A 15,126-nucleotide genomic window follows, 5' to 3' on the forward strand; every position below is an offset into this window, starting at 1 on the left:
TCAAAACACTGTTCATAAAACGTAGACACAGTTTCCCCAGTATATTCACATACAGTGGAATCCCGTTTTAACGAATACCGTTATAGTGAAAAACTTGTTTTAACAAACACTTTTTTAATCCTCTAAATAAGTTTACATAGGAACATTACATAGTTTACATAGCTTGATAATCTGGAATTCCGTTATAACGAAATGATTCCTCCGGTCTCTTGGTGTTCATTATAACAGGATTCGACTATATTACTCACCATTCTATTTTTGCTTTTAATTTTTAAGAAATATACTATTTTGAAATTTGGTGATTTTCTCATTTTTTTTGCAAGGATATTACATATTTATGATTCTGGCATGACGGAGCCGATATATTGATTATTGTGCAAGTAGAATTTGCTGAAATGGCATTGTATGATACATAGTAATTAGTTCAGCCGAATAATAAAGCCATCCTTTAGTTTTGACATATATTAAATAAAAATGAATTTCGAAGTGTAAGTTTCTTTGTGAAGTTAACTGAGTGCATATCTAGTGTTGTGTCTGATTTCTCAATGCTGCTATCTTATATTTCAGAAATAAAGCGAGTGAAGTGTAATGATTGAATATTTGTGCTGTTTGTAGGCCTGTTGTTCTCTGTGGCGAGACTTTTTAACGGGGAGATCGGCTCGCATTCATGCCTCGAAATTAGGAACCACAGAAAACCAGTTTCACCTGACCACCACTGTGGTGAAAGTGGAACTCGAACCTGCGACCTCGTGATGCTAATCCGTCACTATGACCACTTGATCACCATAGCGGCTACAACTAGATGCAGGCCAACTGGGACAAGCGTGCATTTTGACACTCCCTTGTAATGTTGAAGGGCAGGTTAAAGCAGTGTTTCTCGAAGTGTGTCGTGGCTCCAAGGGACGTCGTCAACCTTTGTCAAGACATCAGAGCGAGCTGGGATAATAATTTGTAAGGCTATTTAGGCTTTGAAACAGTTGCTTTGTATAAGAAAATATCTATCAAGCTATATTATGGAGAGCCACAGATGAACCATGAACTAAGCAAGGGAGCCGCGAGTGACAAAAGTTTGAGACATCTCCTCTAAGATCCAAAGGCGGATCAAATTTCACCCTTTTATTCAGTGGTTCTCAAACGTTTGTTACCCACTGCTCCCTTACCTAGTTCATGGCCTGTCTGTGGCTCCCCAGAATAACTAGATATTTTCTCATACAATTGTCTTAAAGGAGATATATTACCGAGCCGCGTAATTACAGTCCTTACTCTCTTAGTAACACAGGAAGCATTAGCACGCTGGTGATTGGTTACTACGAGCAAAAAAGCTAGCAAGACATCATGAGAGGTGGAGTTTTGGGCGAAACTGAAAACTAACTTCAGCCAACCACCACTATGGCACCAGTGGGGTTCAAACCCAGGACCTCATGATGCAAGTCCGTCACTATGATCACTGGACCACCACAGCAGCTACTATATATAGCCGTGTATCCCATGTTGGTAATGGAAAAAAAATGGATTTGGCATCTACTGAACCAACTTACAGCACAGCATGGAACTTGGGCCATGGATATCCAGCCACTACGTGAATTAGCCAGTGAAAGCCTAGATCATTACTACAAAGCAGATATTGACCAAAACACCTTACCAATTTGCAAAATGGCTGCACTTCCAGCTTTAACAGTAATAATATATGTACGTATGGTGCAGTTGAGTTTCAATTACAAATTTCATTGTCACGAAGACTCTCTATACAACTGACAGTCCCAGATTGGCCTATGTGTCAAGACTGCCCCGACAGAAATTTGTTTCGGAGGAGACAACTGATTTACCGACACAGACAAAGTGATAAAACAATTAACTTATGCATATTATTCTATAAATATCGGGCGTTTTGTGTAATTTCAGGGGGTGGGATTCATGGTGTTCCCCCCTTCCAATGGCTTTGTTGAGGGATACTTGCTTTCCCTCCTCCCCCCCCCCCGCCTTGAGCAGGGCCATAGGCTGGGATTAATAGCGGGTCTATCAAGCCAGACTATTCAATTAACGGGATTCTTTGATAGTGAATTTATAGCATGAAAAAACAAAAAAGCAAAAAAATAATAATAAAAGGGAATCGTCCTGGGCCCATCAGACTCACCCTTAATATTGAAACAGGACATGGCTCTTGATTTCACACAACAGATGAGGTTTGGATAAAGAGTAAAGCCAGGCTTTCCTACAAATAAGTGTTTTGCGTTGCGTGAATTGAACTGGATCATTCTGCGTCAGCAGAAACGTGTTACATAATCACACACTACACATTTGAGTTTTTCTCGTGTGGCGCATCAGCTCAAAGCGACTATATAGTATATGGCCCTGGCATCAGCCACTCTGTTGTCTGCATGCTCTGGTTTGAAGGGAAGCGAAAGAAACCACAACGCAATGAAGAGAAGATTGGCAAAATGCTCGGCGCACAACGCGTTTGACTCCTTCAGAAGCAGTCCACCAGACATAAAGCGCTGTCGCGAACCACGTTGCGCTCTGTAGGAAAACAGTCATACTGATTTTCTCATTGGTGAGTGGACAGCGTGTTGTGCTGAGTGATTCACGCTGCGCGCGACACAGAAAACCTGCTCCTAGGAAAACCTGGCTTAACCAAAATCACGAATACGATTAAAGCCAGGTTTTCCAAGGAGTAGGTTTTTGACGCCGCGTGAACCGAATTGGGCCACTGCACGCCGGCAGAAACGTGTTACATAATCACGCTACGTGTTTGTGTTTTTTTAGCTTGGCGCATCAGACCAGGGCGGCTATACAGTATATCGCCCTGGCATCAGCTTCTCTGTCGTCTGCATGTTCCGGTTCGAAGGGAAGGGAAAATGAAAATGGGTGAAACACGCGGCGCACGACGCTTTTCAAACCTCCAGAAGCAGTCCGCCAATCACGCACTGTCGTGAGCCGCATTGCACTCTGTAGGAAAAATCATACCGATTTTCTTATTGGTGAGTGGACGGCGTGTCACGCTGAGTGATTCACGTTGCGCGCGGCACAGAGAACCTGCTCCTAGGAAAACCCGGCTTAATTAATAGCAACCCACGAATGATTTCCTCAGTTAAATATAAATAATCACGCTCACTTTAAACTGGAAAAATGCGATTATGTGAGTTTCAACCAGCAGCAAAGTGGCAAACAATAACAGCTGATGTGCGTCGGCTCTAACCGGCGATTCAAACTGCTTACTTTCGGTTTTGACTAACGCAGACAATGCGTGTACTTGGACTCGTCGCCTTATCATCAAATAAATCCGAGCGTCAAAGTTGGAGTGTTTAGAGTTGCGAAAAATAAAATAGGATTTATGGAAAATTCTTCGCCAAGCAATTCACTGCTAGGAAAATTCACTGACAGCAGTTAATCTCTAGTGAATGAGTGATTGAGAAGTGAGTGAATGAGTGATTGAGAAGTGAGTGAATGAGTGATTGAGAAGTGAGTGAATGAGTGATTGAGAAGTGAGTGAATGAGTGATTGAGAAGTGAGTGAATGAGTGATTGAGAAGTGAGTGAATGAGTGATTGAGAAGTGAGTGAATGTGTAAACGATTGAGCGAGTGACCCATTGAGTTGGTGAATGACGTAGTGCACGGTCCCCAAATACTTTTAGTCGTGGACTTCCCCCTCCTGCCATAAATCTAGGTATCTGCAATGGATAACCATTTATAGCAGCAGAAGCTGCAGTCATGTATCATCGGGAATTTTATCGAACAACATAAAAAGCATTCTATCCAGGACCAATAGAAACCATGCGTTAGCAGTGCCATCTGTTCATCTACAAATAAACCAAAAGAGCCAAAACAATGTTTCATCCAGTGATGTCACTACAAGTACAATTTCTGTCAAGGGGCCGTTCAAGTATTACGTCAGAAAATTTTTAGTCATTTTTGGCCCCCCTCCCCTTACAGCAAAAGCCAGCAAAACTCTGACCCCCACACCCCTTTCTTTCTTTCCAACCGAGCACAACTCAGGTCTATCGCCATAGGCAATTTACAACCTAGCGAGCTGTGCCGGAATTGTAAGGGTGTGTACCTAACAGTCTGAGTTCGTATCTAGTGTTGTGTAATTTTTCAGTGCTGCCATCTATATCTTAGAAGTGAAGTGAGTGATGTGTAGTGACTGAATATTTGTACTGTTTGTAGGACTGCTGCTCTCTGTGGCGAGGCTTTTTAACGGGGAGATCGGCTCGCATTTGCGCCTCGAAGTTGGGAACCACAGAAAACCAACTTCAGCCGACCACCACTGTGGCGACGGTGGGTCTCGAACCCTGGTCCTCGCGATGCGAGTCCGTCACTATGACCACTCGACCACCACAGCGGCACCCCCACACCCCTGGCAGCAAAATTTCGCAATCAGCTCTGCCCGTCGACGAGTATATTTTATTTTGTAATTTTACAATTAAGCAGTGGATCTCCAGTTAATAGGCCATCAGGGACACAGGAAGTCAGAAATGTTTGGTATTGCTCGAGTAATGAACACATAATGTTCACTTGGACATGTTTCCCTATTTGGGAACCGTTGAACTAGTGAGTGACATAGTAGTACTAAATTTTATTAGTGACTAACTTTATTAGGAACTGCACGAGTGACAGAGTGAGCGGTTGAGGGGAATAACTACATGAGTGTGTGGATGCTGGGTGAGTGACCAAGTGAATAACCACATGAATGATCACTCACAGACAAACAATTCACAAACAGTTTGTCACGTGTGAGTGAGTAATTGAGCAAATACAAATACAACGCCACAACAGGCAAACCGCCCAACGAGGTGGCTGACCCAAGAACATCATGGATCCCCGAGCCATTTTTTGGAGGCCCTACCTACTACTGCTACACCACCGCTGCCGCGGGCCACCCGAGTTATCTGGGAATGTGCCACGTGCCATTCAAGTTATCTGTAAATATGCCACGGGCCATTCAAGTTATCTGTAAATATTCCGCGGGCCTCTTCAGGTATCTGGAAATTTGTTGTGGGTCAGTAAAGTGATCTAATAATTTGTCATGGGTCACTGAAGTGGTTTGGAAATTTATCGTGGGTCACTGAAGTGATTTGGGAATGCACCGCGGGTCACTTGAGTGATCTGGTAATGTGCTGCTTAGTTTGATTTTGTAAAATTATATTTGATGTCACGAGAAACACAAGAAAATTCCGAGGGCCCGCGAGCCACGGGTTAAGTATGTATGATTTACAAAACTATGAAAGGGGGGATGTCTTTTTAAAAAACGATTGTTCTTTATATCATTTTCAAATAATCATTGTTGCTGAATGTATTCATGCTGAAAACTATCGTCATTGACTATGTGTATATTCACCTCTCAAAACCATTCATTCATCTTCAAAATTTCCAAATTAAAATAAAAAAGGCATATTATCATAATTATGCATGGCAATTGCTCAACGTAATAATGACAATACGGTAATTTTTGTTAATGTTACATTTTCAATCTTTCCCAGGGCCAAAACTAGATGATTGGTCAGTCGGGACAAGCACGCTATTTGCGGTACGACCCCAGCCCCCTGTAATTTTAAAGAATTTGAAGGTTGAAATTTTTGCGTCACCTCTGGTCCGACACCTAAAAAAGCAACAGATCCGCCTGCTCCCTTATAGTTGCGGCTCTGAGTATACGAAATCAAAAACATTCAAAGATTTACATTAAACCATTCAAAACTCAAAAGAGACTGGTATATACCCCCACAAACCTTTTCACAAGAATCACAACAAACTCTACTTTAAAAAAACAATCGCATCTGAGGAATAAAAGTTATGTCTTTTTTTTGAGTAATATCAGAACTTTTAAACACATTTCATAAATGCATACAGGATAACAAACTCACCCAGAAAGCTAACAAGACCCCCGTTCAGGTCCGGTGGACCCATGGCTACCGGTGGTCAAAACTTATCGATGCCGCCGAGAGATTCAATGTTAACGCGATTTCAACGTAACGTATCTCCTCTGCAGTCGACTGCTCTTCGTCTAACGGTAGAAGGCAGTGCGTTCCGTTTTTATGTGGAAGTCTGGAGCAAGCGTCGCGTCTATTCGAAGGTTCTAGAAAGAAAAACATGAGTCTCCTGATACAGGGTGTTCCACAAATGGTTAAAGAATTCTTAAAAATTGAAGGAATTGGTTGAATTCGATTATTTTTTTTTGCGCAAAACAAATTTGTCTCGTGATGGAGGAATTTTTTTTTCGGTACAAGAAAAAAAGAATCAGTTCAAATTTTCGTCGATAGAAGGGCGCTTCACGAAAGCAAATCACTGCAAGTATGCAAATCACTAGAAGTAAGCAGAGCAGAGTCCTGTAAAATGCTAGGTATATGATTAATAGGCTCATTCATGAGTTTTCCTGTTACTGGTGCTTACATAAGGTTTAAATTGTGATCTTGGCCATTGGATAAAGCACTATTAATGAAGTTGTTTTACCTCAGCCACGAATTACTAGAAGCTTCACAAACTTACACAGAAAAGATTGAAGGAAGGTTCGGGTCCAGTCACTCTTACCAGATATTTGTGCAGCGTCCTCTATCGACAAAAATTCGAACTTATTTTTTTGGAACCAAAATAAAAAATTTCCGTTCGTGGGAATAAATTTTTCACAAACCGCATTCAAATGCACCAATTCCTTCGATTTTTATGAATTTTTAAACCATTTACGAATTTTAGGGACACCCTGTATACTTATGTTCATGTCTGTATTTACTTCAAACTGTTAAAATATCAAATTTAATACAGCATTATGATTTTTAATTAGGAAGGCAGTTTTTTTTTATAATTATTCATGTATTTTAAAGTTTTAATAAATTTATTATTTCTTTGGTAGGATAAATAATGATGAGAAATTTAGTATTTGATTGGGAAAATTAGAATGATGTTTGTACATTTTTTTTTAAATTTACTCAGAAATTTTGAGATTGCTACCTCCCTATTCAAAAAATCAAGGCAAGTTAGAAAAAGAGTGAGAACATGACATGAACATTCGAGAAGGATTGTCATTAAAGCAAAAGAATCCGTAATCGCGAGGATTATGAAAATACAATAATTGGGTTGATAGATAATGATTAAATCGATTACAAGGCCTCAACTGGATGCTTGGTTAGCTGGAGCAAGCCCTTGGTGCCCCCTCCTCCCCTTGTAATATTGAAGAAGAGGCTAAAGGGGTTATTCAAGTATTACTTCCGCATCGAGAGGGGGGGGGTTCGTATTTGCCGACTTTTGATGACGTGGGGAGGTGGTGAGATTGGTTTTAATGATGATGGGGTTCAATAGTTCGGGGGGAGTCATAACGGGGGTTCAATAGTTTGGGGAGAGTCATAAGGGGGGTTCAATGGTGTGAGGGAGTCATGGGGGGGGTTCAATAGTGTAAGTGGGGACGAAATCAGCCGATCCGAAACCGTTGAAGCCGAAATTCAATCCCCTAAGAGAGGGAGATTCAAAGGTTATATGGAGCCATCACTGAGCCGAAATCGCTGAAGCCATAAATATGAAATTTAGTCAATAATATATTTTACAAAGTAGATACCCTCTAAGACGGGATTTCTGAAAATTCATCCCCCCAAGGGGGTCATGAGGAGTTCAATTGTTACATGGGGGAATCATCGACGAGTAATTTTCAGATTACCAAATCCATGCGAGCGATGCCGCGGATAACAGCTCTATGGTCCAGAAAAATGGTTGGACCATAGTTGAGAGCAAAGTATAATTTTCTATTATTTTTCCTCTTATAATTATTTTATATGCACGCAACAGTAAAAATGTTTATTAAACATATGTAAATACTGAATAACCTGCCATACAGAACATCGATATCGCTGAACAGCTTGTTGTAGTAACTTCGGGGTTTCGAGCGCTGTTGTCTTCCTGAGGGAAAGATTGGGAACGTTCGAGACGTTTTTCATCGCCGAAAGTTGCCCTTGCGGGTGATTCTGTGGGTGGGAACGAATCAGGTAGGATCGAATATTAGTGAGTCTCTGTCAGAGTATCGGGATTTACTATTATCCGCTGGGGAGGGGGGTTCAGATGTCGCAGTGATTCCAGTGACGCCAATGGGTAATAGGGGGTATAGGAGTAGGATCCACCAATTCAATATAGGCCTGAAGGACATTTGGGGTCACGTTCTTGGAGCTTCCCGCATTTACCGATAGGTGGCTTCCATCAAAATAAGATAAATAAGAGGGGGGGGGGGTCTAGGAGGTTTACGATAGTCTTAGGTCAGGTTTTTTACTCCCAGACCACGTAGTCGGGAATGCGGGTTAGTTAATGATAATCACAACAGTACTGACGGGAATTGCCACAGAGTTAGAATAATACAGAATGAGCGCGAGGGGTTACAATGTGAAGCAAAGATCGGAATCACGTGACTCCGGTCAAAAGGCTGGTCAGGGAATCTCGCCGGCAATGCTTTCCTTATGGCTGTTCGTATGACGATCTCCAAGTGCTGTCTTATTTTTGATTAGAGTGGTCAACACTTGCGCAGCTTTCGGATGTTCTGAACGGTTTAGGAAAGGGTGACCAGTACCCTTTCACAAAGGAATACTTTTTTGCTTCTTCCCCTTCTTATAAATTAAAAATTGGAATATTAAATTGACGATTCAATGGATTTCTGCCGTAGTCCCATTTTTTAACGATTCCATTTTGGATTTAATTCAATTAAAGTTCCAAGTTTTGGTAAAATTCAAATGTCATGAGCCATTATTAAATGTTTTAATAGAATTTTTGGTAATAAATGATTGAAGTAATGAGTTTTATTAACTTTTAACTGAAATATACGTCTCCGCGAGATTTGGCGAGCTAGTGAGTTTATTCGAGTTTCGCTCAACTTGAAGAAAATATGCTTTTCAGAATGAGGAATTTATGGCAAATATTTTATTTAAATAGAATGTAATGAAAACGCACCCTCTAGACAATGGCAGTTTTGCATAAAAATGTATAACTACCTCTAAAAATAGTATTTTTACCTCTCTTCACACCTGAGATAAAACTATTACAGAAAATAAATTTTTTTATTGATTAATTTGTGTTTGTTGTATGTGAAATTACCCTCAAACAAGAAAATCAATTAATTAATTGATTAATTAATTTTCAGTCAATATCTTTATTAGGACCGTCTGAGTTAAGATCTGAAGTCACTGTGTACCTCAGATGTTAACTTGAAGAAAGAATCATTCTAAAAACTACTTAATGCCTAAAATAAAAATGAAGATTCACATATGTATACTTCTGGAGCGAAGAGGTTACACATATGTGACATGTAACATACATTTACGTACTCTAAATTATTACATATATACGCTACACGAAATTTCATTTCTTATAATTTAGAAAAGTACTGACGATGAGGTATTGCAATTTTCTTGAAAAATTCATTTTATTCCTGAAATATTATGTAAGTGTTTACATTTTTGTGTGATAAGGTTATAAAAGGTTTTTCAGGAATGTTGAAAATGAAACTTTTACTTATTACTTGAATTTTTCATGACTGAATATGGTATGAGTGCGAATGTGTAACATTACATAACATAATATGATGCATTATAATTATTTACTCAAAATAAATGTATGATTAGAGTAATTTTAATGTTCTTTGAAGATAATTTTTATGTTTTAATAAACCCTAGTTGAAATAAATTTTCGAAATTAAAAGTGGCAAAGTGAATGAGAAGAGAATATTTAAAAATATAAATGAAATAGGCTGTATATATAAGAGATAAGATTTAAGATTAAGATTTAAGATAATAAGATTTAAAAACTCAAAAGTCTTAAATTATTAGGAATTATCCCTTATGGAAAATAAAAAATTTTAGTTTCTCAATATTTGTTTATATTATAGAATTGATTTTTTTTTTCAAATCCCACATTCCCTAAATATTTTACAAAAGAATGCATGAAATTCATTGAACAAATGAAGGAAAGTTTTCATCAACTTGATCGAGTCAAATTTCGTTACAACAACATCCTAGCATTAACACGAAATCACTATGTTCTGCGAAAACGAGCCAAATGTGATAGCGCAGAACCTGTTATTTGCCCGACAATACTGCTCATCTTTTCTTCACGTTCGACAAGTTTTATGAATAGCGTGCGCTGTCTATTATATCTTTAGTCTATGGGAATTACCCATCTCTGACTTGGATGGCTTCTCGATTGACACTAAATCACCGGGCAAATTAAAATGTGTGCTAATAAATGCCAGCAGCTTGGGTAATAAGAAAGATTTTTTAGAAACTATGATAATTGTGGAGGGCCTGGATCTCATAGCCATTACAGAATCTTGGGCAAACGATGGGGATGAATCTTTCTTACACATCTCAGGATACGATACTTTTTTGAGAAATAAATCTGATAGGAAAGGGGGTGGAGTGTTGATATACGTGAAATCATGTTTGAAGGCTAGAGAGTGTAACGTGCAGAGAAGTGATATTGAAACCATATGCGTTGAACTTGAGAACAAAAGACGTCATAAACTTATTGTTGGGGTTTGTTACAATCCACCGAATAGGGATTCAAACCACATCGCCAAATTTCATGATGAAATTTCCTACATGTGTGAGCGCAAGAGGGTTCTCATACTAGGGGATTTCAATTACCCAGGTATTGATTGGGAGAACCTTTCATCTAGAGATCAGTATGAAAGAGACTTTCTTAAGTTGGTGCTCGACAATTTTTTGTATCAGCATGTATCAGAAGCCACTAGGGGTACTGCTATTTTGGATTTAGTTCTCACTAGTTCTGAGGATCTTGTTGAACATGTTTCGGTGGGGGAAGAGTTTTCTTCTAGTGATCATCGTATAGTCAGATTTCACTGTAACTTTTCTTTGGGTAAGGTTGATAACAAAAGACTGGTTTCTTGTTTTCGAAGAACTAACTTTGATGTTTTGAGAGGAAGGTTAGCGGAAGTTTTCAAAGACCGGTTGGAATCAGTAGGGGTGGTAAGTCAATGGGAAGAATTTAGTTCGAAGTTGTCCTCTGTTTTGCACGACGTCATACCCTTTGTTCGAAAAAAGCGTGTTTGTACATCGCACCCTCTATGGTTGCGTGCGTAACCTTTATCTTCAAAAGAAAAGAGCATTCAGAGTATAAAAGTGGACGAGGTGAACTATCATTGTTTACAGATAACAGAAGAGTGTTGAAGAAAGCGAGATAGTAAAAAGGAAGTTGAATCTAGGTTGGCAGATAACATTGGCTATGAGACAAAATCATTTTTTCGATACGTCAATAATGGATGTAAGGGGACAGTTGGCCCCCCTCTTGATAGGAGGCTCTAGGTTAGAGAGCAATGTAGGCATGTGTAGTGCTTTCAATGACTTTTTCGCGTCGGTTTTTAATGGAGATAATGATATTCGATACACGGGTGTTGCATGGAGTAATAAAACCCTCAACGATATTCAAGTAGAAGACGTGGAGGTCCTAACTCTTCTAAGAAATGCTTGTGCAAGCAAAGCACCAGGACCAGATTATATCTATCCCAGGGTCCTCAGGGAATGTGCTAATGATTTGTTGGGTCCAGTCGCACAGATATACAGGAGTAGTGTTGATGAGGGTATCGTCCCAAAGGATTGGAAACTTGCTAATGTTGTTACGATATTTAAGAAGGGTAGTAGAAAAGCTGTGTCCAATTATCGTCCAGTGAGTTTGACAAGTTCCCTCTCGAAAATTTTGGAAATTATCATCAAAAGGTGGTTTGTGAAGTGGATAGACGAGAATAATGTATTGTCGGATAATCAGCTTGGGTTCAGGGAAGGGAAATCATGTGTAACTAACCTCCTTTGCTTCTATGATCACGTGACGAAGGCTTTGGGGAAGGGCAAAAATGTAGATGTTGTTTACCTTGATTTCCAGAAGGCATTCCTGAATTGGATAGAATCGTGGTTAAGAGATAGGTCGCAACGAGTTATGGTGAACGGGGAATTCTCTGGTTGGACAGACGTCACAAGAGGAGCTCCTCAAGGAAGTGTCCTTGGCACCATACTTTTTTCACTTTTTATCGACAAACTCGATCAGGGTATCGATGGGATTACTAGCAAATTCGCAGATGATGTGAAGCTAATGGGGGTAATCGGGAATGAAAGCGATAGGGAGTTGCTCCAGACCAACTTAAACAGGATTGCAGCATGGGCAAATGAATGGAGCATGACGTTTATAGTTGATAAGTGCATGGTCGCTCATTTTGGTTCGAACAACCCACGGTTCTCCTATGAGTTATTTATTTATTTATTTATTTATTTATTTATACAATATTGTTGGCCCTTGGGCCTATACAAGAGGATGCGATTGGGAATGACAAAGATATTGTTTGATGTTGGATAAAAAACTAGTGATAGAGGGAGATTCAACAATAGAGCTTGGGAGTTTGCTCCATTCACCAATGGTATGAGAAAGCAATGTTAATCGAGAGATGAGACGAAGAGTAGAGAGAGGGAGGAGATGAAGTTCATTTTTAAGTTCGGACACAGAAATGAAAGATGACCAGCAGTCGTGAACAAATCGGGCGGATTTATTTTGAATAGATTCAAGTTTGTCTATATTACTGGAGGTGTAAGGGTCCCAGATTTCAGCGGCGTAGGAGAGGACGGGGGATATATAAGTTTGGTAACAGAGAAGTCTGATATCCCGAGTAGAGTGTTTAAGATTGCGGCGGAGGAAGAAAAGTTTGTTAAGACACTTCTGGTAAATGTAGTCGATGTGTTTGTTCCAACGTAGGTCGGCTGAAATAATGACACCAAGGTATTTGATATGTGAAACTTGGGATAACGGTAAATGATTGATGGAGTAGGAGTATTCAAGAGGAAGAAGTTTACGGGTAACTTTCATGTGAACCGTTTTTGAGATATTCATTGGCATTTGCCATAGGGAACACCAGTCGGCGATGGAAGCCAGGTTATGTTGGAGAAGTTCTTGATCAGATTGATGGTGAATGATACGGTAAATTACACAGTCATCAGCAAAAAGTCTAGTGGTGCAGTTGAGGGATTGAGGAAGGTCATTGATATAAATTAGGAAAAGTAACGGGGAGAGGACCGATCCTTGAGGGGTCCCAGACTTTACGGAGGCAGATGACGAGTTATGATCATTAAAATGAACAAACTGTTTACGGTGTTTTAGGAAAGCCTCCACCCAATTAAGTAATTGAACGTTAAGGCCAAGGCGGGAGAGTTTGAGAAGAAGTTTATCGTGGGGAACTTTATCAAAGGCTTTAGAGAAATCTAGGAATACGATATCAGTTTGTAGGTTTTTATCAATGGCTTCAGAGAGGTCGTGGATGAAGAGGGCCAGTTGAGAGGTAGTAGAGAGAGATTGTCTAAAGCCGTGTTGGTTGGGGAAAAAGAAGCTGATGGAGTCTAAGTGGATACGGATTTCTTTTGCTACAATATGCTCGAAGATTTTACAGCAGGAGGAAGTGATTGCTATTGGCCTGAAGTTAAGGGGATTGGAAAGTGAACCCGTTTTGTGGATAGGAATAATTTTATTGATTTTCCAGTCGTTCGGGAGGGTAGCAGAATTTAGTGAAACATTGAACAGGATTAAAAGATAGTCGGCGACTTCATCAGCACAGAATTTAAGAATAGAATTTGGGATGTCGTCAGGGCCATCAGAATGGGGTTTCAGTTTTTTCAAAAGTTTTAGGATACCTTGTTTGGATAAGGATATAGGGGGTGAGTTGTGGATAGAATCAAAAAAAGAGTATTGGGGAGGAGAAGGGTCTATTGAGAAAACCGAGCAGAAAGCTAAATTGAATTCGGTAGCCATCTCTGAAGGAGAAAATGTATATTTATTTGAACTTCTCAGGGAAGTGGGACCAACAGATTTAGGTCTAAGGAAACTCCAGAATTTTGTTGGATTGGTTTTTAAGTAATGGGGTAGAGAATGAGAGAGGTATCTGGACTTTTGGACGGAAATGAGGTTTCTGAGGACTCGGGTGGAGGCTGAAATTATGGATTTGAGTGAATTGGATTTGTTAGTTTTATATTTGAAGGCGATTCGGCGGATTTTCCTCTTTAAATGAATAATATCTCTGGTGATCCATGGATTAAAAAAAGACTTAGGAGAAACATTTTTAATTGGAACTGTAGTTAAGCATTTGTCTATAATACATTTAAAAGAGGTCCAGAGGGTGTGGATATTGTTAGAAGAGGATATGGATAAGAAATCATTGAAGTGAGAGCGAAAAATATTTTGCATAAGTGGATAATTTGCCTTGTTGAAATTACGTTTAGGGGCGAGTTTGTAGGATGGGATAGAGTGGCGGAGGGAAAAGTTAATGACTGGGATATTATGGTCGGAGCAACCCTCAAAGATGGAGGTGGAAAGGACTGAAATTCGATTGGAGGTAGCAATGAGATCTAAGGTAGAGCTGGAGTAGAGGGTGGTTCTTGTGGGTTCAAAAATGGATTGGACCAAGTTAAATTTAAGGAAGATATCTAGGACTTTGTTATTAATTCCGTGATTGCCGGACAGGGATTCCATATTTTTCCAGTCAATGCCGGGAAGATTCCAGTCTCCGGAGATAAGAATAGAATGTGTGTTATAAAATTTTTCAAGAATAATTTCCAGTTGTTCAAAAAGGTGGAAATCAGGAGAGGGAGGGAAATAGACAGAAAAGATGGCAAGTGGGGGACAGTTGGGTTGAAGCCATTCGGCTCCAACAATTTCGAGTTCGGAATCTAATAGAATTTCAGTTAAAGGGATAGATTTTTTGAAAATAAGTAAGACCCGCCCCCCCCCGAGAGTTTCTATCCTTTCGAAAAGCATTGTAATCGGGTGGCAAAATTTCGGAATTAGAGATTGTATTATTTAGCCATGACTCTGTAACACCAAGAAAATGGGGATTATGGATGAGTAAGAATGATTCTAGAAAATCAGTTTTGTTTTTCAGGCTGCGAGTGTTAATAGTTCCCAACTGGAAGGCATTTTTTTAATTTGGAGGTTGTGTAGACGGAAGGGTTGCTCGGGGGGAGTAGCCTAAAGGGGGTACCGAGGAAATATGGGAGGAGAGGGAGGGCATAGAAAGGTTCGAAGCAGCATGAGCGGGGAAGAGGGGGCGGATATCATTAATATCGGGATCCCAGACATATTTGGTATTATTTATGAGTGCAAAATTGTGGATAAGTT

General features: G+C 39.8%; 1 protein-coding gene across 1 annotated transcript in view; it reads right to left on the reverse strand.

Moving 5' to 3' along the window:
- Positions 1–5,901, reverse strand: part of LOC149066949 (uncharacterized) — a 33,674-nt gene extending 27,773 nt beyond the window's left edge. The window contains exon 1 of the mRNA XM_089253121.1: positions 5,859–5,901. Coding sequence (XP_089109247.1) covers positions 5,859–5,901 — 43 coding nt within the window. The remainder of the gene's footprint in view (positions 1–5,858) is intronic.
- Positions 5,902–15,126: the final 9,225 nt, after the last annotated feature.

This window comes from Pholcus phalangioides, unplaced genomic scaffold, assembly GCF_987345545.1.
Source record: "Pholcus phalangioides strain wild (caught in Gottingen) unplaced genomic scaffold, Ppha-v1.0 ptg000032l_1, whole genome shotgun sequence".
Lineage (NCBI taxonomy): Eukaryota > Metazoa > Arthropoda > Arachnida > Araneae > Pholcidae > Pholcus > Pholcus phalangioides.